Raw genomic sequence first — 27,335 nt, 5'->3', positions numbered from 1 at the left:
CGAACCGATTTTTCCCAAATTTCATCCAATTCGGATCACAAATGCGACCTTTACTTTGTTTACAATTTAACACCAACAGACGGATGGACGGACGGACATGCATAAATCGACTCAGAAAGTGATTCTATGCATATTCTCGAAAGGAACCATTGGTTTATCTCGATTATTGTTGCATGTTACAAACATATGCACAAAGACATAATACCCTGTACCACAGTGTGGTGAAGGGTATACAAAATCTATAAAATATCGACTCCTTTTAAAGACATCTGAAAAAAATTTTTTAAATACACGACTTGATTTGATTCCAGAAGAAATCTTTAAAAAATCCACGCCTTGTTATGGTCTCTAAAAATTATTCTTTAAAAAATACACGCCGTGTAAAGAACGCTGAAAAAAATATTTAAATAATCTTCGCATTTTGATGGCCTCTGAGAAAGAATCATTAAATAAATTAAAATCTGAAAAATATTCTCTAAAATCCACATCTATTGATGGCCTCTGAAAGTGTTCAATAAATATCCATTCCTATTGATAGTCTTTGCAAAATTATTCTTTGAAAAATCGACCTTTACTGACGGTCTCTGAAAAATCGACCTTTACTGACGGTCTCTGAATAGTCGACCTTTACTGACGGTCTCTGAAAAATCGACTTTTACTGACTGTCTCTGAAAAATCGACCTTTACTGACTGTCTCTGAAAAATCGACCTTTACTGACGGTCTCTGAAAAATCGACCTTTACTGACGGTCTCTGAATAATCGACCTTTACTGACGGTCTCTGAAAAATCGACCTTTACTGACGGTCTCTGAAAAATCGACCTTTCCTGACGGTCTCTGAAAAAAACTCTATTTTTTAAACCACGCCTTTTTATGGTCCCTGAAAAATATTCTTTAAAAAATCCACGCCTTTGTTATGGTTCTTGGAAAAATATTCTTTAAAAAATCCACGCCTTTGTTATGGTCCCTGAAAAATTATTCTTTGAAAAATCCACGCCTTTGTTAGTCTTGGAAAAAAATTATTTAAAAAATCCACGCCTTTGTCATGGTCCCTGAAAAAATATTCTTTGAAAAATCCACGCCTTTGTTATGGTTCCTGAAAAACTATTCTTTAAAAAATCACGCCTTTTGATGATACCTGAACATTTTTTCTTTAAAAAATCACGCCTTTTGATGATACCTGAACATTTTTTCTTTAAAAAATCCACGCCTTTGTTATGGTTCTCAAAAAAATATTCTTTAAAAAATCCAAGCCTTTTGATGGTCTCTGAAAAAATATTCTTTAAAAAATCCACGCCTTTTGATGTTCCTGAAAAAATATTCTTTAAAAAATCCACGTCTTTTGATGGTCCCTGCAAAACTATTCTTTAAAAAATCCACGCCTTTGTTATGGTACCTGAAAAAATATTCTTTAAAAAATTCACGCCTTAATATGTTTCCTCTTAAGGTCCCTGAAATATTTGTTTTCCATCCTATAACCCACCTTAATATTTTCCTATATTATTTAAGACAAACAATCAAACTATACTCGCACACTACCAAAGGTTGAACTACTAAAAAACGAAACAAATAAAAGTTTTTTTCTTCACAGTATGCATGTTTGAGCATGCATTTCGTGTCACATTTGCATGCAATCATAAAAAAGGATGCGAATCAAAAGCCAAAGGAAACAAGAAACATATTTAAAACAACGTAGAACAACAAAAACAACAACAACACCAACAAATATTAAAAACGACATGCAATTGCAAGATAAATACTGTAGATATTCTTTTACGGGTTTGGGGGGTTTTTCGACGACATTCACAAAAGGGAATGACAGAAAGGTGACATAAAAAAATGTGTTGCCAAAAAAATCTCAGATCTTTGTTTGATGAATACGTATACATACATATGTTTGTTTTTTTTTTTAATGGAAAACGAGGCCAAAGGTCGTCCCAAAAGCCAAAGTGTTGATTTTAACGAAAAAATAACGCTTTGACACAAAGGATATATAAACATTTGGCCTATAGAAATAAAAGAGAAAAATAAACGTTTGTTAACATTTGGCTATTGGAACAAATCTATCTCTTTGTGATGGAGAGAACCTTTAATTATAAATGTTATGAAGAAATTATTTGTGGTAATAAATGGAGGCAGAAGTACAATTTTGGAAATATACAATATAAAGTCGTATAATGATAGATACAGTAAAATTAATGATTTGATCTCCCATGTGTACATAAATAAAGGAAGAAGTTTAGCTTCTTGATAAAAATTCCATAGCAAATCCCTTTAAATCAGCAATTTATGAAAAGAATTTAAGTATATTTAAAATAAGTTATATTAGTTATTATAAAGTGCTTAAGCGGACTCACCTTCCACAGTTTCAAAATTTTTAATTTTGTGCGTTAATTTAATTCGAATCTGCACAAATTCATGAATGTCCCTAAAAAATTCCATTAAAAATATAAACAACTCTTGAAGATATAGCCAATTTACTGTGTTAGTGTCCAATGACGGCAAAAGTTGTTCTCAGACTTTAAATTGGGTTTTCTCGAAACCGTGTTTCTACAACTGGCGGACACGATTACTCAAAAACTACTAACCTAATCGCTTCCAAATTGTGACACGTTTCTTTGTAAGAATGCAGCTATTTCAGTGAAGACCTTCCGTATCCTTTTAACTTAGTTTGTGGTCAAAAAATGCGGGGTTCCAAAAAAAGTTCAAAGGTCCGTAATTTTTTTAATTTTTTGCGAAGTCAATAATCCTAGTTCATATGATTCATATGATCGACTCCGATTAGGGGTTTCAGAAATTTCGGATGGTTATTTATATTGAAGCTATGGGAATATATATATATATATATATGCCGACTTATATGAATAATCTGTATTCTCTGAATCAGTTGTCTGATTCAGAGACTACAGGGTTTAAAAGTTGACCATTTTTTTCCTTGGGGGCCAAGTCAGGCCTATACGTGAGATGACCTATCGATTTCAAATTTCTCCGAAGATTTTAGCCAAACATTGACCGCCATACGGTGATCAAGCTTAAAGGTCTGCGTCATAACCAGATTTGCCCAAAAATAGGCGAGGATTTGTCTCGAAGTGCTACTTCCACAAACTACTTTACTTGGATCTCGTACACATCCACCATTCGCCAACTACCATGAGGGATAGGGTATACACAAAATTGTCATTTGTCGAAATAGTCGCCCGACCCTCTACACATTATACTTATTTCCAATCGGAATAAAGTTTTTTTTTGTAGATTTAGCCATGTCCGCCTGACTGCTTGTTTGAATCATGATAGAGCTCACAATATTGCACATATATTACATAATATTGCTTTGTTTTCTATACCCCCCTCCAAAATGCGATATTTTTAGAGTTTTTGGGAAAGTTCTTCAATAGAATTGTCTATAATTTGGTATTTTGAAATATCATGGGGAAATCTGTCTTCTTATTAGAGTAAAATTTTACAATATTGGACCAAGTTTTAGGAAAATCTCCACATAACTGTACCTCATCAATTTCGGAATTTTGGGGAGTCTGGACAAGTATTTCAGCCAAATTGGCTGTCTTTTTATATTTTGGATTCCCAAAGGGAAAAAATTCTCTACAAAACAGATTAACATTGACCCATGTTTCGGGGTAGCCCCTATATACCGTTACCTCCTATTATTCGGTATTTTGTGGGGTTTGGGCCAGATGTATGACCGAATTGGTACTAATTTGATATTATGAATTAATATAGCTCGAATTTTGGATATAGACTCCATATTAAGGTCCAGTCCCTTCCTACCAAAAAAATATAGGTACACTTTTGGGTATAGACTCCATTAAAAGTTATTGGTTTGGTCCTGAGCGCAGTTGACTACATTTTAGTATTAAGAAGTGGCTGAATTTTGTCATTCCGGGTTCTTGGTGGGTGAACAACTTATTCACAGAAGAATTTTAATATAATATCATTTGCATATCATAGAGACACAGCTATTTTTATAAGATGAATGACACTAAGCCGGAGTGAATATATTTTAGCATTTCGAAATTGAAAAACAAACTTCTTCACAGAACATTTTCAATGAAAATTCATGTTCATATGAAATCACCACGCATCTTTTTCGATATGTTCAAGGTCTTAGCCTACTTTATTTATTACTTGTAACAATAGCTCCCACATAAAACTTACGAACGACTTGAGGCATTTTGAAAGTCCACATCACTGTGGAGGGTATACAAAACCAAACATATCCATTTTTTACTCTAAAACAAATTTTAACTGTTAATTAAATTTGGAAAGTGTATTCCAAGAAATTCGGCAAGGATTTCGAAAGATTATATGCCAATAATCCAAAATTTCATTTTTAGACGGTTTCCAAAATTTAAAAAACTTATTTTTATTTTCAACTATTTGACATTCTAAAATATCAGCGTTCAATTAAAATCACATCATTCCCATTTAAACGATATTAAACACTCTTCCCTCATGAAGAAAAAGAAATATACTTATATACAAAATTTTATGATTTTTACGATGTAATAACGACCTTCACACACACTCACTTACCAGCTCAAGTACAAATATTTGCATCCACTTGCAATGTATAGCAACTATAATATTTTTGTTAAATCTCATCTTGTCTCGTAAAATTTTATGCTGAGAAGTAACACAGAAAAATAAAGCGGAATGTCCTGATTATAACCTGGTGCTGCAGGTGTTTCTCTACACACACATATACGCTTTTTATAAAACCATGTGAAATAAAAAACGTTTATATTCACAAAACCCCTTGAAGGTTTATGTTACAGTGTATATTTATAATATTTTAACAAGAGTGTGGCGAAATTGTAGCTGCATGTGGATGAGATTTTTTTGTGAATGCTATGCAGTAAAATTTCGTCTATATGAATAATTTTTATAACCTGAAACAATATGTTTAAATTTAATCTCTTGCTTATATGAAGCAATAGATTTTAATGAAAGAGTTTTATAGGGAAATTTGTGAAAAAAATTGGATGAAATTTTGCAGGTGGTAAAAGAAAGAAGGCTACTTAGGATTTCAGAAATGGAGGGCGAAAATAGATCCTGGTAAAAATATATCATGTTTATAAGTAGTTATTTAAAAATTGTAAAAAATCGGTATTAACAAAATTTTACATAATTGAAAGTAAGGATATTTTGTCTAATTTTTGATATAAAAAAGATTTTTTAAATTTATTTTTCTTACAAAAAAAAAAAAAACTCAGATATTTTATTGAGATAAATTGAGATTATTTTTTAGAAAATATTTTTGCAGAAACTATCAAAAATATTTACTCCAAAAAAGAGATTTATTCAAAAAGTTGCCTAATTCTTAGGAGGGCAAATCGAGTTTACAAACCCATTGAATTTATCCTCTTATATAATTCTATATGTTGTAGCAAATTTAACCCATTCCACTTAACATCTGCACATACATACACTCATAAATATTTCTAATACAAATGTTTTTTTCTTTATCTTAAATCTAATGTTATTTATGTCTGCATGTTTTTTTTTTCTTACAGGTAAATTCAAAGAACAAGCTACCTCCAATTCCGCCTGGTTGCCTGTCTTGAATTCCAAAGTACCCGAACCACGTCCCGGTACATGTGTTGAAGATACCCAAGCCCTGCCCGATTTAGTGCTCAATTTCATACGTAAACATCCATTAATGGACAAAGCCATCGATCATGAATTTGGCAATCCAGTGTTTTATAAACGTGATATTATCTTGACCAAATTGGTTGTGGACAAGTAAGTATTTTTTGCCAAAGAACGGCTAACGGCATGTGTGTGGCCATATATGAAGAAGATTAAAAAAAACATATTTCTTTTTTGTTTTGTGTAACTGTCTTTGTGGCCAAGAAAGAAAAAGAGTTTATAAATGGAAGGAAAGAGGTTTTTTGTTCTCCGTTTCTTTTGCCATTTTCTCAAGATATTTATGGCATAATATTTTAAACAATGACTTTTTTATAAAAAGCAAGACATAAAGAGGCAGAAGGGCAAGGGGTTACATTACGTTTTTGTAGGTTTGCCAAAAAATGATGATGGTAAAACAAAAACGGACTTACACTTCTTGACCACAAAAATAAAACACGAAAAACAAATATATTTTCAAGTTGAAATAAATATAAAAACCTACCGAAAAAGGCCATCTCTGCGACATGACTATTGGAGCCTGGGGTCAGAGAAACCACAAGAAAAACATTTTTTTGTTTTTAGTAGTTGCTTGAAATAGATCCAAATTTCTTCTATAAGAGGATAATGGTAATAAATTAGCAACAAGCATTTAGAATGTAAAGTGGAGTTTTTGGTGTTTGCATATTTTAATGGGAATGCTCTTAACCCTTTCAGTGTTGATGGGGTCTCTGTGGGGTCGTTTGCCCATGAAGGGGCCAAATTATTGAAAAATTAAAAAAAAAATCATTTTGATAGATTAAGGGTTTTATTCCATTATCATATTATCATTCCAATTTTTCGGAATTTTGTATTTTAAATAAAATTAAGTCAAAAGACTGACTTGTATACCCTACGCTATAAGGTGATGGTTTTATTAATTGTGTTATTCATCAAAGACAAGTTTCGAGTTTCCCATATTAGATGTGCTACTTTCAATTCGTTTTGGTAGATAATTGATATTATTCCCTTATCATATTAGCATTCGGCTTATTTAGAAATCTGTATATTTTTTATAAAATAACAGTTTTTAGCTAAACGGTCCAACAACCGTAGCTGTTTATACCCTTCCCTATAACATGAAGGCTGTATTTATTTTGTCATTCGTTGAAGACTCCATAATACCTACCTACACTAAATCGGGTTCATATTCTCGAATTATTTGAGCCATGTCGGTCTAGGTGTTTGTTGAAATTATCATAAGTACGTTATATTTAAAACAAATATTTTAAATTTTGCACGTACTCTAAAATACTATCAGTATGTTCAATATTAAAAATGTGATATATCAGAACATCTAGAGAAATAGCCTCAGAATATTTGAAAATATTTAATTATCTGCCTTTTTCGGAAATCTGTATTTTTTATAAAATCCATTCATGGGAGATCCCATAATGGCTATGTATTCTAGATCAGAGTCTAGGTGTCTGTTTAAATCATTATATAAATCGTTATATTCGAAACAGATCAAGCCAGGTTGATATTGAAAACGGTATACATCGGAACACATTGAGGAATAGCTTTATATGATGGACCGGCATATTTTCGGTGTTTTGAAGGTTTAAGCTAATTTTTTTTCCAATCGAAGTTGCTGTAATTTCAAATTTCTGGTAATCAGAGAATAAAATATTTTATTTAGGCAGGATTTTTAAGATCCTATATGGATTTTCTAATAATAATGACTAACATATAAATCATGACTACGGTTTTTTGGCTCCCTATGCGATAGAAGCCTTACAAGTCGAATATTTTCAATATTCAGATTCAGAATAGATGCCATATAATGATTCCGCTCTACATTGGGTGTTTTCAAAGCCTCAGCGGTATGTAGAAACCGAAGTGGTCGTAATTGGACTGTTAATATAGGCCTTTTTTAAAACCTTCTCAAAGAAAATCTTCTGCATGAAGCTCAAAGCTTTTGAAGATCACCATATGAAGTTATAATTTTAACGTCCTGTACGGATTTTGGTATTTTTCGGTTCTAAGAGGATACAAGCCTTACAAAAAAATTATTTCAATTTGGGCACATGTTTTGAAACAGCTCCCATATTCCTATATGCATTTCCAAAACCCCTATATGATGGTCCACGAATTTGAACAGCCCTCCTATGAAGTCACCGACATTACTGATTTTCAACAAAAGGTCATTGTTTAGAACCTTCTCAAAGAAAATGTTCTATATGAAGGTCCACGCTTGTGAAGATCCTTCATTGGAAATCACCACTATGTTTTTTAAAGTCTTGGGCGATTTTTCAACAAAATTGATACATTTTGGTATTTTTTGGGTTCTGAGAGGACAGAACCTTACTAGTAGAATATTTTCAATATAGGCGTATGTTTTGGAATAGTTACCATATACCTTAGGTGTTTTCAAAGCCCTTAGCTTACAATTTGGGGTTCTGAAAGGAATAAAACGAAGCTATAAAACGGTCACGGCGCGTTTAAGGTATTTTTAAAGTTCCACCCTTATTTTAAATCGAAGTTGCTTTGCTTTGACATTTCTGATTTTGGGAGAATAAAATGCTTCCTGGAAGGGGTAGGGGTCTATTTTTTCTAATAATGCCCCATATAGAGATTTCGGTCCATATTAGGAATATTGAAGGAGCTGGGTGAACGTTCCGACCTAAATGTCTATAACCTTGCATTTCGGGTTCTCACAAGATGTATACCTCTTCTCAGAAAAATTTCAACGAATGCCCTTATTTGTCTTGAACAACACAATGCTCTGTATAATATTAGGGTTTTAGAATATCCATATCTTAATTTCTAATATAAACTGAAAATTTTGTAACTTGATATTTTTTGGTCTGGGAGGATAAAAATAATACTTTTTTCCAGTTCAGATATGTTTCAGGCCTCAACTGCATTTTTTACCAGATTCACAAAATGTAGAACAGCTGATAGAAGATCAGTTTTACACAGGCAATGTTTTGGCTTAATCCAAAGGCCCTGTTCTGACAAAGGTTTGGTATTTTTAATGTCATGATCGAATTTTATAATATAAAATGAATTTGTTGTAATTTAAAATTTTGGCCTCATGGAGGATAAACTTCACTTTGGAAGGAAAGTACTTGTTTTGGCAATTCGGAGGGTAAAATATTTCTCAAGAGAAATTGTTCAATGAAATATTCCGATATGGATATGTTTCCTTGCTATTTTAGACATTTTTCAAGTCCTGGCAGAATTTTCTAACTTAGGTGAATTTAATTCAGAATTTTAGATTTACAGAAGATAAAAGATCTCCAAACAGGGTGACTGTTTGGCATATCCCCTTTTCTTGGTGGTTATAATTTGAAATTTCGGATTTACAAAGCATAAAAGAAATTCCTATAGCTCCATGTAATGATGTATCCCCATATAATGGTTCGGCTCTATTTTAGGCATTAAGAAGGTCATATTCGAATTTAAACACTGCATGACTGCAATATAGTGGAAGGTTGCGAACGACCGAATTTTACTTGATTTAAAGAAACTATGGAAGATAATCACACGGTTCGATTTGATGACCTATTCTTGTGTCGTTAAAGGTTTTTTCTACTTTATTATTTTCTTTATTGAATAATATGTTACCTTCTTCTCTCAAAGTGAAAATATCTTATTTAACTCAAATTCCAATGAAAATTCCTTAACACTACATAACTTTACAATACCATGTGATGACCATAAAAATATTTTCGTTATTATTCTCTTAATTAAAAGAACAACAACCTCATCTCTTAAAATATTATATTTCACATCTTTGTCTTCAAACCTTTACAATTTCTTTTTTCTAAAAATTAATTTCTGGTAGAAGAATTTTCGGAAAACATAAATGATTTCCTTTTTTGTCGGTTTTCTTATTTGTGGTGGTAATATGGCTTCTGTTGTTGTTGTTCTCTTTTTCTTTGTGACTTATGGTAATGACTAGTTGGGTAATGTGCTTTAAACAACAACAACAACAATGACGACGACAAAACATCTAACTAATTTGAAAAGGACATTTCTTTTTCCGGTATTTATTGTTGTTTTAAAACCAACTCAAAGTCATATTTCTCTTTCTTGTTGTTGTTTTTTTGGTTTATTTTCTGTGGCATAAATCCCTGCTCTTTCCGAAAACTAAAAATTGTTCAAGTGACCAATGAAAATGTATGTGGAACAAAAATACATATATTTTTTTTCAAAACCGGAAGTTATTTTCTTTAAACGTTTGTCGTTCTAGTTTATCTTCTTTCACTTGTTTCGTTTACTTCTTCTTCTCCTTATATGTCTTAAAGATATTGCTAAGCATTAACAAGTTTGTGAAAGAAGGGTTACAAGCCAGCTATTCATTTTTTTTTGGTTGTTAAACTTTCTTGTTGTTGTTTTTTAATAGTTTTGTGGGAAGAAAACTGGAATAAACTTTTGACATTTACAAAGTGTTTCATAAATTAAATGGAGTTGTTGATTTCGTTTTTTTTATTAAATATGTGAAAGGGAGAAAAAAATGTGCAAAATTCTAAACATCGATTTTTTACCATTTAAAGAATATTTTTAAGTTAATAAAGAAATTTAAAAAAATAGGAAAATTTTATAAACCAAATTATTAATTTCATATTTCTCCATTTCTTTATTTTTCCAGAATACGCATCGATAAATTAAATCAAGAATATTTAGTGTATTTCATTGGCACCGCCACCGGTAGCATATATAAAATAGTACAATTTATACGTTACGGTCATCGACATTCGAATCTTTTGGATATATTCGAAGTGGCACACAATGAACCGATACGAGAAATGGGTATAAGCCAGAAAACCGGTTCTCTATATCTATCGACAGATTATGCGGTTAAACAAATCGATTTGGCAATGTGTGCAAGACGTTATGACTCCTGCTTCCGTTGTGTGGCCGATCCCTATTGTGGTTGGGATAAGGATGCTGGGACATGTAAACCATATCAATTGGGGTTGTTACAGGTAAGGTTGTCAACAAAATAATTTTATATTTTTATTTCTTTTTGGAACTGAATTTTAATTTAAATCTTTCGCTATCCAATTTCATTAAATTTTGTTTTTCATATTCCTATCATATTTCTATTTTTTCAATATCTTATCTAATGCTGTTGTTTGTTTTTATGTTTCCTTTTATGGCGCGCTAGGATGTTGCCAACGAAACTTCCGGCATTTGTGATACAAGCGTCCTAAAGAAACGTATCACCGCCTCATATGGCCAAACGTTGCATCTATCGTGTTTTGTTAAAGTACCCGAAGTTCTAAAACAAAAAACCGTACGATGGTATCATCATTCAACGGAAAAAGGACGGTAAGTTTTAGGAGAAGCCGTGGAATTTTACTAAAACACACACACACACATTTAGTTCCCTGGTAGTGTGGTGGTGTAGTAGTGATGGTAATATGGTGGTAATGGTGTTTGGTTGTCTTGTCGATGCTGCAGCTCTGGTATGTGGTGTCGGAATATGTGAATTGTGTTTCATGTCTTTGCATTGAGAAGATGATATCGTTCTTCTGATGTCTCGTATATCATTGAAAAGATATTGGAAGTGTCAAATGCTGCGTTTGTGTTGATGTTGTTGTTGTTGTTTCGAAACGAATGCACGAATAAGTGTCTATAGTTTGATATAGAATTGAGACTGGGATAGTATAGAAATATGGCGAGTCATTGAACCACGGCTTTGAAGTAGAACTTTTGGATGAGTGAGCCGTGGCGATATTTAAAATTTTATAAAGAAATATTAAACAAATTAAATACGTTTTTAAGTAGATAAAATTAAGACAAATTTGTTAAAAATCTACCACTTTCTAAAACTATGTTTAAAAAATCGAAAAACTTAAAAAATTATTGGTAAAACATAAAAAAATATTTTTAAAAGTTATACAACCTTAAAAAAATATTTTTCTAAAAGTCTAATCCCTTGAGAAAAATTATTTTTAAAAATGTACGCCCTTAAGAAAATTATTTCTAAAATTCTTCGCACTTCAGAAAAATATTTTTAAAAATCTATCATTTGCACGATTTGCACGAAATTTGACATATAGTACTGAATTGAGCCTAGAATTATTTGTGCAAAGTTTCATGAAAATCGGTTCAGATTTAGATATAGCTCCCATATATATTTTCGTCCGATTTTAGGTAAATGGTGCACCAAAGACCCTATATATTCTTCGATTGGCACGAAACTTGGCACAGCGTACTGAATTGGGTCTAGAATGATGTGTGTACAATTTCTTGAAAATCGGTTCAGATTTAGATATAGCTCCCATACATATTTTCCTCCGATTTTATGTAAATGGTGCACAAAAGAACTTACATATTCTTCGATTTCCACAAAATTTGGCATAGCGTACTGAATTGAGTCTAGAATAATGTGTGCAAAGTTTCGTAAAAATCGGCCCAGATTTAGATATAGCTCCCGTATATATTTTCGTCCGATGTTATGTAAATGGTGCACCAATGTCCCTATATATCATTCGATTTACCCGAAATTTGGCATAGTGTTCTGAATTGAGCCTAGAATAATGTGTGCTGGGTTTGATTAAAATCGGTTCAGATTTAGATATAGTTCACATATATAGTTTCGTCCGATTTTATGTAAATGGTGCACCAAAGTCCCTATATATCTTTCGATTTGCACGAAATTTGGCACAGCGTAATGAATGAAGTATACAATGATGTGTGTTAAGTTTCGGGAAAATCGGTTCAGATTTAGATATAGCACCCATATATATCTTCGTTCAATTTAATGTAAATGGTGCACCAATGTCTCCATATATAACATTCATTTTCCAAGAAATTTGTCATAGCGCACTGAATTGAGTCTAGAATGATGTGTGCAAAGTTTCGTGAAAATCGGTACAGATTTAGATATAGCACCCATATATATTTCTGTCCGATTTTGTGTAAATGGTGCACCGAAGTCCATATATAATTTTCGATTTGCACGAAATTTGCCATAGCGTAGAATGGTGTGCGATAAGCTTCGTGAAAATCGTTCCAGATTTAGAAATAGCTCTTCAATGAAATTAAATTTAGCATAGGTTCCAGAAAGGCATAAATATCTTATATTCATGTTCGTTCAATTTCATGCCAATGTTCTTTCGAAAAGACGAAGTCCATTAGGAGACATATGTAGAATACACCCAAAGTGGTGAAGGGTATTATATAGTCGGCCCAGTCCGCCTTTACTACATTCCTTACTGGTTTTTGTTAACAAACTGAGATTTTTTGGATGGCTGAATGACGAAGCGAGAGAGTCAGGGGTGGTTGGGTAGTTAGGCAGATGCCTTGTTTTATTTTATGAATGTTGAAGTCCTACCGAATTGCATCTTTTGCGAATTATACGATCTTTTTTTAAGTATTTAAATAACTACTTTTCTAGCCATAACCAATTGGATCTGATTGCTATCGTTATCAAAGCCATTTTCAACATTTAAAAAACTTTTCTTTTTAAATTGTCAATGATTTATTGATAAAGAAAAACTTATCCTTATCTGCAAATCAATAGGCATACATAGTCATGTATTTGTCTAAATCAAATTTCAATGAAGAAATCCTTAACAAATTCTTCTCCTTTGAAATATTATCAAGATATCACAGTCGATTTGTACAACTGTCATTCACCCTCAATTCAAGAAAAATAGAGAATATCCAATTCGTAACATTTATACAAATATGAATAAATAAATTATATTTTAAATGTTTGATAATAGCTATCAATAATTTGATTATGAAATACTGTATCGAATTTTATCTAGCAAATCACAAAATAAAAATTGTATACAATTCAAGGGAGACATACAAGTGTTCATTCGTACATACAAACATAAACATTGAGAAATATTAAATTTCAAACTAATTGACACCCTCCCCTTAGAAATGTGTCTGGTGGAGATGTGGTGGGTATCGTTTATATTTTTGACAAAAAAAAAAAAAAAAAAAAAAAGATTTTACACTTGTTTGGATATTTCAAGAGCAGAAAGGGGATGGTTAGGAAACATGATATCAAGAGGAAAGCTTTGAATCCTAGAGCTCTGCCATTAAAAATACAGAGGTCTTCAAAATCGAAATTTATTTTTTAAATCCACAATCATTGCGTCCTATCAAAAATCATTTTTTTTAAATCCCCGTTTTCCACAGTACATTCTTCAAAACATAATTTTAAAACATCAATTCCTTAATTTTTTACAATCCACAACCGATTAAATATTTTTCTTAAAATAAAGGTGTTCCAAAATATCTGAAAAATTATTTCAAAATAATATTTCCGACCACAGCTTTAAAAATTAGGTTTTGTCAAAAACACCTTTTTGCTTCCGAACCTAAGAATCGATTTTTGCTGCCTTCGTCTTGAGGGTGTACCTTTCTGCTTCCGAAACTATGAATCGATTTTTACTGCATTCGACTTGAGGGTGTACCTAGTTTTTTCCTTGAGTGCATTTTTTAAGTCGGGTTTCGGAAAGTTGAAGAAACCTGAGCCATCTACCCTGAAAGCTTACTACCACACTTCGAAGAAGAAGGAATCGGCTTCCCAATCCAAACAAAAAAAAAACAATAACAATAACAATAAATGAAAAATCATTTTCATCATTCAAAAAAATTTTTACAACGAAGCAAATATACGAAAATTTCCAAATATAATTAAAAGATTGATAGGTGGATGATTTCATCAGATTTTATTTACAAAATCTTTTTCAAAGTACTAAAACTCAATGTCAACATTTTTCAAAAAAAAGTAAATTTTAATTCTTGCATATAAAAAAAATCTCCTAAAAAGACACATGCTGTGTGTTATAGATATCTGAAATTATTAAATTTATGACGATGATGATATGACAAGCAAAGAAGACACACGCACACACACAAAATATTTATGAGAAGAAATATCCTGTATAAAGCTCATCATGTTTATTATTATTATTTTTTTCTACAAATTGAAATCTAATGAAGCCATAACTAAGTTAAAATACCAACTTTGGCTATATGCTTATGGCTGCTTATTGAGAAAATAGACAAGAAATGTGTCTTCTATGTCTGATGTGACAGTCAGACATGACATATCATCGTCAAACGGAAATGTAACTGATGAGGTTCTCTTCATTTGTTCTTTTTTTGAAAAATTTTCCACAGATTATGTTTATCATGGAACGACAACAAAATTCCTTCAACTTTTTTCCTTCGTTTTTTTACAACACCAATGCCAACAACAACATTAAAATACAAACTCTGCAATGTAAACGTCTACATAAAAATTCCAATCGAAAATTCAATAAAGCCAAAAAAAAAACTAAGATTCAAGTTGAAAACTCCAAAAAGAACAACAACAATCAACCAACCAGCATTAGCACGAGCGAGAGCAATGCTGTAATAAAACACGTCAATTACTGGCAGGGTGGAATGGCAAAGACATCCGAAAAACGAAATGTTGCTGGGCGTTACGTTATTTTATTTTTTTTTTACGAAAAAAGGAAACGGAAATGAAGTACCAAAAGTTTTGTTTTGGCATTAAAGCGGTAAATTGACACTTTAAAATGTGTTGTTAGTCAATATTTCGCTCTTTGCTTTTACAATTCACTGCCTTTCCAACATTTGCCAGGAAATTTATATATATATATATATATATATATATATATATATGTGTTTGAAACATTAAATTTTTTTTGTGTGGCCCTCTTTTCCATGTCCATATATAAAAGTCAAAACTTTCTTTTACTTCTTTCAAATTGAATGCAAAGGCCTCATGTCGCCACACACACATACGTATATATTTTACTTATATTTTTAGTTAAAAAAAATATATATATATGTTTGTGTGTGTGTGTGTGTGTGTGGCGGGTACCAGCGCGTAAATATTTGTACGCTCTTTCGTTCGTATTCGAGTATGTAAAACAGCAAATAGGTTTGTTATTTGTTGTGTTGGTAACTTTTTAAACATGCCGCTATTCTATTAGTGCTGTGTAATTTGATCGGATAATGGATATGGGACACCGTATTGGTGAAAAGCTTAAATATTAAATAAAAAAATATTTATTAAATTTTATTAAATAAAAAGAAATATTTATAGAAAATTTAAATATAAAACATGCAATTCAAAATATAAAATTAAAAACAAAAACTATAAAATATAAAATTAAGAATATAAAATATAAAGTATAAAACATAAAATAAAATATATAAAAAATATAAATAATAAAATATTGAACATAAATTTTTAAATATAAAATTTAAAATATGAAAAGCAGAAAATAAAATATAAAAAATAAAATAACAAATATAAAACATAAACATAAAATATATAAAATTTTAAGTACATAATATGATATATAAAGTATAAAATATAAAATTAAAAATATAAAATAAAACACATAAAAAATAAAACACATGAAATATAAAAAATAATATATAAAATATGAACTATATAATAAAAAATGTAAAATATAAACTATAAAAAAACATAATATAAAAACCATTGAGCAGAGTAGTATAGTCGGACGAGGCCGACAATATGATACCTTACACAACTACCACTGAAGTTTAAGTTTCTGCGGATCTATACTCCGAGCCAGGACAATATATCGCGATAGTTGTACTCTATCGACGTCTTACAGGGCAACAGCTTCACATTCTAAACCCTGGTTGCAAATCTTGTTTTCCCGGGTCGAATTTTTAAGTCATAAAATAAAAATTTGGTCACTTTAGTTTTTAGGGTGATTTGACCCCCGGAATATTCAAAGATCATCACCTAAAAATCCGTTATAAGTAATTGGTTAAATCCCCTTCACCATGTAAAATATGAGGTGTTCTCATAGAAGTACGCAGAGGTAGTCCCGGGGCACGCCCAATTTAATTTTTTGAGATTTTTTCATTTTGTACTACCGGGCCCCCGAAATGAAATCCTGTATACGCTGGATGTTCTTATATGATAATGGCCTATAGAGCGAATAAAAAATCTGACAAAAATAAACTCTTTGATTCATGACACACCCTAAATATCATAAGACCATCACCGAAAATTATAGGCGTCGCCCTTGACCAAAACCCGAACTTCGTGGTAAAATTTCAAGGCGATAAGCGCGACATGTCCGCCCTCTAGTGGGGTAATAGTAACACTAAAGAATATCATAACACATAGACACCTTTAAATGTTTACGTATAACTCCCACATGCGAGTACATACATCAATATAATTGGTATCAATTTACAGGACAACCAGACCTCTTGGATATACTGTCAACTTATCTACGTCCTTCAAGAAAGGATATATACACCAAAATACAGATTTTGTCACTTTTAACACAAAATTCTGGGCTAATCTTTATCAAAACAGTCATGCTTATTCTTTGGCCCGATCCCCTTCTCTGTGTAAAATTTCGCGATGTTCGGGCTATAATTGCGTTCTGTGGAGCGATAAATATTTGGTCCATTTCATCCATTAAAAATTAACCGATGTTTACGAAAAGCAATAGGGGTATTCATTGATCATAGCCCATCCTATGTGCAAAATTTCGTAACGATTGGTCCAAAACTGTGGCCTGTAAAGGTGGGTCTAGACCTCTTGGGGCTGCACAAGGCTATAATACCCTGACAACATAGATGTATGGGATATAATTATGCCAGAACATTTAAGGTACCAAAAATGGCACCTGACATTTATATGGGGATTTGTGGAAGTATGGATTTATATTGAGAATGTTCTGTGGAGAAGTTTTTTAGCCACCACAGTCTCGGAATTCTTATTCGTAATGCTATAATATAGTTATTTTCGTTAGAAAATTGGCGTAGGAACATCCAACATAACTATAAAGGGGCTGCTATAACGACAGATCATTCAATATTGATAATGTGTCGAAGAAATCAACTAATTCGGTTGTAAAGCATTACCCAAAATACCGAATAATGGAGTGTACCTACCTCGAAACTGGACTAAATTAGAAATTTCCTATATAGAATCCAAAATTCTAAATTACCGCAAATTTAATTAAAAACTAATTATATTCTCCCAAAATGCAAAAAATGAGAGGTTTCCTTGTATGGGGCTACCCAAAAGTAGCCCTGTATTGTAAGTAGGGAGATTTGCTACCCAATCAGTATCGGAAATATAAAATCACAGTCAATTTACTTGAAAAATGGGTCCAATTAGAGCAGGAAGGTGGGGAGATTTTAAAATGCCAGCTAATTTGGTTCAATCAAGAGACCAAACTCTCGAAAATATCCACATTTGGGAGGCGTGACAAATATAAATCGTTTTGGCAGGAAGATTTGCTACTCAATGAGTACCCAAAGTACCAATGTACAGTCAATTCAGTTTAAAAAGTTCCCAACATACAGAATATATCATCACCATCGACCGATAACATTCAGTAGCAATGTATGTGCAAAATTTCAAAAATCTATCTTAAATATTGCGAGATCTAACATGATTTCAACAGACGCTCAGGCGGACAGACAATCTTTATGGTGGAGATTATAAAAACATGTATATCTCCCATACCCGAATATTTCCGAACATATATTCGCATCCTAACCAACACTAATCTCCGCCATAATATTTTATAAAATATCTAGAAAAAAATTTAAATTGTGCCGAAATATGTACATCAATATACGAATATATATCTTACAGTGATACGAGTATGTTCGTACACATTGAAATTCGAATGAATGGGTTTGGTGTGCCTTGCTCTCTTGGTGTTAAGACAGCATATCGAACTTTTCAATTTAAATTTTGACTTTTTTTTGCCATAGTACTTCATTTCGTTTTTTTTTTATTATCATTGTTATTGGCCAACCATCCAACAACAACAACGAAAAGTTTTGTGACTTTTTTTTAGGAAGTTTCGTTTTGAGCTCGTTTATTTCTATAAAGTAACAAACACTCTTGTACATCCATGGAGATGTTGTTTTTCCAAAACGGGACATAGGCTTTAATGTTAGTTACGGGTTGTGACAAATCTTGTGGGCATGTGCCACAGTCAAACTAAAAAGGCTTTGGTGTTGGATCTCATGTAATTCAATGGAGGAGCAAGTTGGAGTAGTAGTAGTGTTTTTTCGGTTCTTTTGCAATTTTTTTTGGTTACAAGGAATTGAATATTAAAAGCATTGCGGAAGATTTAAAAGGAATTTTTGGTAGTTGGTAGTTTTTTAGTATACTTTTTGTAGCATAGCAAGACAAGAATATATAATTTATGCAAATATACATTATTTAAGTTAAGTTAGGATTTTTTCTTACTTGGCAGGGTCTATCGATTGAAGAGAAGAATTTATTTAGATTCAGTTTAAATATGTGTAGAGATTTTATTTTTAAGTAAAAAATATAATGTTTTTCCAAATAGCAATTCTATTTGCGATTTATACAGTCATACGAAGATCCACTACCATAAAAAAGTTCCTCTTTAAGCGAATTTTCTTAGCTCAACATAAACTGCCAATTAGTGTTTTAGATTTTCCCACAACATTTTCTTAAATTCGTTTTCCTAATTTGTAAGTTTTTAAATATTTGAAAATTAATAACATGTTTTTCTTCCTCTCTTCTCCTTTTCTTCGTTTCATTTAGCTATGAAATTGCCTTTACCCCCTCCAAATATATTGAAACATCGGAGGGTGGTCTGGTGATTATTTCAATTAACGAAGGCGATGGTGGACGCTATGACAGTTATTTAGGCGGTACACTGCTGTGCAGTTACAGCGTCAATGTTGATGCCCACAGGTAAGTTTTGTTGAAAAAAATAATAATATCCTGCAACGAAAACTTTAAAGAAAATCAGCTTAACGAACATTTTGTTTGAAAAATAATTTAAGCTACGACAATATTTAATTATTTATAAATTCTTTCGTTTTATTTTCCGTTCGAAATTTATGTTCAGGCACGTTCTGTTAAATATTTTTTCGTTCGAAATTTCTTCTTAATTTAAAGTTTTCCTTCAAAAAAATTTCGAAAGATTTTTTTATTTTTTTGGGTTATTTTTTCTGGTTGTCCTTAAATTTCAGTCACCATGGTGCTGTGAAATTATCATGGCATATGTTCACTTCATCGATTTCCCTTTTTTGTTTGTATGACAACAATTATGAGCGTTTTTCTTTTAGTTTATATTATTTCCGTTTCTCCGCTTCTCAATTTACGTTTACTTTCGTGGACCGCGTAACATCGTTTGCTTAATTTATTTGTCCTTCTTTGGGCTGGCCATTAAAGGGTGATTATGGAGAGATGAAGTAAAATCTCCGAAAAGTTCAAAGGGTGAAATTTCTATAACCTAAGAAACTAAGAAAAAAATATAAGTTCGGGTTGAGATATGTTAAAGATAACCCAATAGCTCCATCTATTCAAGTTAGGGCCTTTAAATATCTAAAATCGGCAGAATCATCGATACCAGAAGCCTATGTCAAATTATGGGGAAGAATTTTAGCCTCTGAGAAATCGAACGTCCAAATTTCGGACATGCAGGAAATGCCACTATTTCAAATCGATCTATACCAAAATGTGGACCTTATTTTTCAAAGAATCGATTTCATGCTGTGAAAAAAATTAAAAATTCACATTGCAGTCATTTCTGTTGAAAATTGAGGCTAACTCACAATACCTGATATGAGAGATATGTTAATATAGTTTCTCATCTTCAGAGAAGCCGAAACGCCAAAGTACAGTACGATTGGAAAATGAGAATAGGGCCTTGTAAATAACGAAATAGGTGTGGTCCCCTATGAGGACTACGTAAAGGATAGAGCTACCAAAAAAAAATTCTGTCAATTTTTCAACCTTTGAAAAACCAATATACCACATAACAGAATATAAGGGTAAACATTTAGGCCAGGACATTTAACTACTCACAATGGGTAGTGGCTTCTATTTCTTAGGCAATACCAATAGGATCGGTCTATATCCTGTCTTTAGGACGTTTTTTATACCCTAATCCCAAAATAATGGTTGGGGCAAAATATATCCATTATTTTTATATGAAATTTATGTCTTTATTTAACATATTTCGGAATGTCCGATTATGTTGCCATTTTAAAGGTAACTTCATAATGCCTCTCTCTTAGAAGTCCTGCCCTCTATTTGCAAAAAACTTTAGTAGTCGATTTTCACAATCCTCCCTAGATACCAATTTTTTATCATTATTATCATTTGTAATGCAAGAAATGTATGATAATCTCTTGGTACCACGTCCGGACTGTATGGCGGATGCATTAAAACTTCCCAACCAAGTTCCCGATCTTTCTGGCGAGACACTGTAAATGTATGAGCCTATTTGTCCTTGTGCAACAGGATACCTCTCCTGTTGACCAATTGTGGTCAATTGCTGTCTTCAAACGGCCCAGTTAATGACAGTAGAGATCAGAATTTAGCCATATGGAAGCAACTCATAATAAATAATCCCCTTCCAGTCCCACCAAATGTATAGCAGAACCTTCATGTCTGTTAGTCCTGGTTTGGCCACCGTTTGAGGTGCTTCACCAATCTTTCTTATCTCCGGTACCATCTGTTTAAGAAATGGGTCTATCGATGGAAATGGAAATTCTATCTATCCTATTTTTTCTGTTTGTGCAAATGGTTTAAAACAGTTCTATGGTCGATTTTTTAGCTCCTCGGCGATGTTACGACTGCTAACATGCCGGTCAACTTCGATCATTTCTCCGATGTTTTTTCTCCCAGATTTTCATAATAGATTTCTTTTTCCCCAATCTAATATATCGTATGGAAATAGAGTTTAGACCTTCAACTTGCCTAAGAGCCGTTGAAAGTAGAGTTGAAAATTTACGGCCAGAAGATTTGAAACCTTTAAGAAATCGCTTTACAAAATGACCTACTATTCGATTGGAGAATGTGGATAGGAGCTTCAAAAACTGAAATAGCAATCCTAATAGAAGAGTGGTTTTAGTTTCATGTACGTTTTTCTTTAAAAAAAATTATTTTACTATTTATTTAATAACCCTTTAAAAAAACTTCATCTTACGCCCCACGTTAACTCATCGATGTACATAAATTAACACTCTGCACACCATGAATTCTTGCAATGTCTGTGCCTTTCTCTCTCTCTCTCTCTCTCTCTTTCATTTGCACGTTGTAAACCAAACTTTAATTTATGTTCGTTAACGTTCGATTTTTTTTTGTTTGGATTTTCTTCAAGGTTCTTCGTTTCTTATTGTCTACTGTTACATTAAATATTGTTTCCTCTTCTTCCTTTTTTGGTAAATTTTAATTACAGATGTACACCGCCATCGAAGAAAAACGATTATCAGAAAATTTACTCACATTGGTGTAATGAATTTGAAAAATATAAATCAGCAATGAAACAGTGGCAGGCCAAACAAGAGGTAAGTTTGTATATAATAAATTTCATGGCGAAACTCATACATAAAACAATAAAGGGTATTGGGTGGGGAAAATTTCGGCGAGGGTGGGGCTAAATTCAAGGAAATACTTTAAAAGTTAAAGTGTTGTAGTTGAGATAATGCGGAAAATAATAATTGTGTATGAATGTTGGGAAAAGAGAAAATTTTAAAGGGAGAAGTTATTGAATGCTGTAGCTGAGAAGGAGGTGGCTTGAGATTTTTAGGTATAATCGACTCAAACATAATAAGGCTTTAAGTGAAATTTTAAAGTAGGGATTAACATTTTTTATATTTTTTGTAGTGTTGGCGGGTTATTTTGCATACCATTTGGATTGATTACTTTGCAATAATTTTATATTTTTTAAATTCTATTCTGAAAATCTCGAGCCTATTAAGAAAAGGTTTAAGACTATAAATGCTGAAGTTGTTGTTCCTGATTCGATTTCAAATTTTTCACATGATTTGTTTAATTTTCCACTCCAAAAATATCCACAACATTTCTGCTTCAATTAATTCAATTCAAAAGAATTTCCTTTGCCTCCAGCTACTTATTTGCCCTAATCTTAAATGTATCGAATTGCAAAAATTATTGTTAACAATTTCCGCCTAATTACCAATCAATAAATTTTATTACGCCAACAAGAACAGCAACAGCGGCAGTAACAGCAAATTTGTCTTAAAAAATTAATAACCATTGTTTACCCAAACAGTCGTAATGAAATACTTAGTAATTTATGTTTAGCAATAAATTCATTAATAACTTTAGCCACATAAATCATGCGACTAATAAACCAAGCAACCAAACAGCCAACCATCCAAGTCACTGTAAGATGAAAATAGCAAATCTGAAGCGAACTCCCTCATCGCCGGGGTAATTTGCAACCGAGTGGAAATGAAAATTCGTAATGGCAGGAGAAACCTTAAAATGAATTTTTTAATTGCTTCGCAAATCATAAATCAAATTTCGTTTACAACCCCACCAAACGAAATGGCCAGCTAAGCAGTAAAAAGTAAATCACACACACATTCGCACTCACACAGCATCTAAATCTCGTACAACACACACACACTAATTACATTGAATTGGACATAAAGTTGGTCATTAGGAAGAAGAAGAGGAAAAATGTACGTTACTTGAAAAAAAGGACCATGAAGAATGTTGGCGAGGGTGGCATTTATGTTGTTTATGCCAATAAGATCAAAACATATGATTTTTACGTCCTGGGCATGTCCTTAATTTCGAACAGGTTTTTGTTTTTTTAATTAATTGTAAGAAAATACTGGCACCAGACATATAACAGCAACAACAATAATATTCTAAATTAAGAATTCCGTAAAATGTTTATTACACAAACAGATGCAAAAGCAAAATTACAAAAAAAAATGAAGAATGAAAGGAACAACAAAAAAGAACTGCAAGGCAAAAGAACGGAAAAAAGTGGAAATTAATTAAAAACAATTAGCAACGTTTAATTTGCTGAAACGTTTAATTTCGGTGGAGAAAAAAAATATTTTCTTTTTCACGTGTTATCTCTATCTCTCTCACTCACTCGCAATGACACACAAAAGATGCCAGTGCCAACAACATTTTTGTTTTTGTTTAATGTGTAAACGCTTCTGAATTAACTGCCAAGGACAACACATCGCTACATTAACAACTGTGAAGGTGTTCACAGCTAAAGCGAAAGGAAACGAAAAAAACTCCGTAGAATAGACAACGGTGAGGGATGAATGTTTATAGGTTGTTTTAAAGCCTGCAGTCTCATTAATTATGGTATGTTAATGTTTCGAATGGTCGATTAATGAAATTTAAGGCATATTTTGAATTTTTATTATCTGTGGAATGATGACGGTGCAATAATTTACTGTGGGATTGTATATGCATAAAAAACGGAACACTGAATATAAAAAACTTTGTAGAATTTATAAAGAAAACAAAACAGGTTTAAATTGGATTTGTAGGTATATAAATATTCCATCTATCTATGTTTTATTGTATATTGATGGGATTCAATTCTGAAAGAGTTTTTTTCTGAGAACCATAAGGGGAACACTTTGAATATCTAACGAGTACAATAATAATGCAGACTCTATTGAACAATGTTTTATTGACCTCATGTCCGTTCAAAAAAAAAAAAAAAAAACATATTTCTAGAACCTCCGTAATTTTTTTCCGAAACCTAATATTTTCCATGTCTCACGAATGTATAACACCTCGAAATATTCGAATACATTAATTGTTTATCGGAGTGATTATCCATTAAAATATGGACCTCCAAAAAATTAGCATAAAAATTGTCTTTCCGAATAGTTTTAATGTATTTCTAGTGTATATATTAGCCACAAATCACGGCATATCCAGTCATTGACAAATCAAGACCAAAACAAGTGTAAACGATGTTAAGTTCAGTCCGGTCGAAATTTATATACACCTCCACTATTTGGATGACAATCAATATATCTAAATTTAATGGGGCTCCTAGGAGAAATCTCTTGTTATGATAGAACCTCGAACGTGTCAAAAAATCCCCATATTGGAGGTACCATATTTTGGGTATGAGAAATCTCTTGTTATGATAGAACCTCGAACGTGTCAAAAAATACCCATATTGGAGGTACCATATTTTGGGGGCTACCCTTAATCGTGGGTCAACGTTAAACATGAATCTTTTGTCAATATTCATAATTATTGGCACTCTTATGTGTTACTCAATGATAACCCAAAAAAACCAAATTGAAGCCAATTCAGTTGGAAAATCTGTCAAAAATCCCCGAAATACCGTGTATTGGGGACTTCCGTTATATGGTGGCAACCGTGAAACTTGAGTCAATATTAATATTTTTTGGTAAGGATAAGTGTTATTCAATGAGAACCCCAAATACCAAATTGGAACCTATTCGATTGTAAAACTTATCCAATATCCCCAAAATACCGAATATTGGAAGGAGTACCGTTATATGAGGGGTACACCAAAACGGTCACCGATATATGTCATTTGAAATAACAAATATCCTAGGAGTTCTAGGAATGTCTGTGCAAAGTTCCAGAGCTCTATCTTAAATATTGCGATCTCTATTGATGTAGAATTCTGATCAAGAATATATTAGCTTGGCGAAAAATAAATCAATTAGGCCGGTCGTCTACAATCGGATAAATGACCGAAGTTGACCGGCATATTAGCAGTCGTAACATCTCCCATAACCATAAAACTGTTTTAAACCATTTACACAAAGCTTGATCTAAAAAGAAGTTCGATGTTTGGTTACCACACAAATTAACAGAAAAAATAGGATGGATCAAATGTTCACCTGAGAAGCCTTGGCCAATTGAGAATGAGATGGGCACATTCCTTAAACGGATGGTGACTGGAGATGAGAAATGGATCACATACGATAAACCTGCGCGAAAACGATCGTGGTCAAAGAACGGTGAAGCACCTCAAACGGTAGCCAAACCAGGACTAACGGCCAGGAAGGTTCTGCTATGCATTTGGTGGAACTGGAAGGGGATTTTTTGTTATGAGTTGCTTCCATATGGCCTAACGCTAAATTCTGATATCTTATGTCAACAACTGGACCGTCTGAAGATAGCAATTGGCCATAATTGGCCAACAGGAGAGGTGTCGTGTTTCACCAGGACAACGCTAGGCCACACACATCTACAGTGAATCACCAGAAACTTCGGGGGTTTTAATACATCCGCCATACAGTCCGGACTTGGCACCAAGCGATTATCATATTTTTCTTGAATTCCAAAATTTGTTTAATGAGAAAAAAATGGTATCTGGGGAGTATTGTGAAAATCGACTTCTAGAGACCAATTTTGGTAAAAAATCGATTCATTATCCGAAAAGATATAATTATAGCCAATTAAAAAATTTTATCTGTAATCCGCAATATGTATAAATTGCGGGAAACATTATATGGGGGCTATGCCAAAATGTGGCACGATATTGGTAGTGGGTTTCATTTGCCGATTCCTTTGAATATATGTCAAATAAATCCTCATAAAGTAGGTTAACCTGGTAAAAAGTTCTAATGTATATGACGTTTTAAGCATATCAAGGTCCCTATTTGGAGTATTTGAGGTCCTAGTAAAATGCGGCCATTGTTTTGATTATCATGTTGAGATTTAAATTAATATGAGCCCGCCACACAATACTCCTTATCATCGCAAACAATTTTCCCAAAAAATTCGAAGTTTTGGAGTAGCCTGCATAGCATTTAATATTCTAATTATGATTAAATATTAATTTATATGTGTTTTTGTATTTTTTTTTTATTTCCAGCAATGCAACATGAAAGACAAATCGTCCGGAAAGCATATAAATGAAGTCTATAGTAATGACAATGTAGTCTGACCTAATGGTAAGTTATCAAGATATACGAACATAAATATTTTTCAATAGTTTATATGGTGGATTCAAATTTCATTTTAAAAATTTTAATTTTTAATATACAAACATAGTTTTTTATCTGATTAAATTTCTTAACCAGTTTCCATATATATAAAAGTCGAACATCAATTCCAGACTATTTTTGCGTTCGAATTTAATTGTATTAATCATTCTGAAATATGGAAATTTTTTTAAGTCTAAAGATATAATACAAGCCTAAATTTTTATTTCATTTCGTTCCCTTATATCAAATTATTTTGTATAAGGACATTTCTGTATTTTCATTTGTCAGATTATTTTTAAAATTTCTTCAATTTGCCTCAATTATTTAGTGTAAAGAGTTCCATATTCCAAATTTTGTTGTGGTTGTCGGTATAGTGGACCTGTTATATTTCCAAATGTGTTTAATATGCTATCATATCCTTCGTCCTGACTATGTTCGATAGAGGCTATTTTATTAATTGAAAAAAAAGTTTATAATAATATATTTTTAAATATTCCAATTTAATTTAAAAAAACAGTTATTTTTTCCATTCCCAAATAATATTTAAAATTTTTTCTCTTCATTGTTTCTTTTATTTACAGATCATCAAACTACTTACTAAAGACTGACATTTTTAAGCTTTTAAACGACAATATTTCCCCCCACACAAACACATCATAGTTTGATTTATGTTATTCTTTTCGATTTATCATCTGGTTTTGTATTCAACAAATAAAATAAAATTTAATTTAAAAACACAGAAAGAAAAAAAAATTAAAAAAAAAAAATAAACAAAAAAAGCGAAAAACACAAAAATAAAGAGGCGAAACAAAAAGTATCAACAGCTTATGGAAAACAAAACAACACAAATCGATTAAAAGGATTTTAAACGAAATACAAGCAAACAAAAACTACAACAAATAGTGAATACAACAAATCTAAAGATACAGGATTTAAATTTTAAGTTGAGTT

General features: G+C 32.1%; 1 protein-coding gene across 1 annotated transcript; it reads left to right on the top strand.

Annotated features, from left to right (window-relative positions):
* Nucleotides 1-5,530: 5,530 nt before the first annotated feature.
* On the top strand, nt 5,531-27,032 carry LOC133325740 (semaphorin-2A-like; the record flags this gene model as incomplete). The annotated part of the gene is made up of 7 exons (XM_061534462.1): nt 5,531-5,759; nt 10,279-10,615; nt 10,798-10,961; nt 19,207-19,359; nt 21,857-21,965; nt 26,273-26,351; nt 26,966-27,032. Coding segments are annotated over 6 exons (1,064 nt in total), but the record flags the coding sequence as incomplete, so codon positions are not given.
* Nucleotides 27,033-27,335: the final 303 nt, after the last annotated feature.

The sequence above is a fragment of the Musca vetustissima genome, unplaced genomic scaffold, assembly GCF_032173495.1.
Source record: "Musca vetustissima isolate MV318-11 ecotype Yass unplaced genomic scaffold, APGP_CSIRO_Mvet_v1 utg135284, whole genome shotgun sequence".
NCBI lineage: Eukaryota > Metazoa > Arthropoda > Insecta > Diptera > Muscidae > Musca > Musca vetustissima.
The sequence above is the reverse complement of the archived record's forward strand: the minus strand, read 5'-3'. Positions and strand labels throughout refer to the sequence as shown.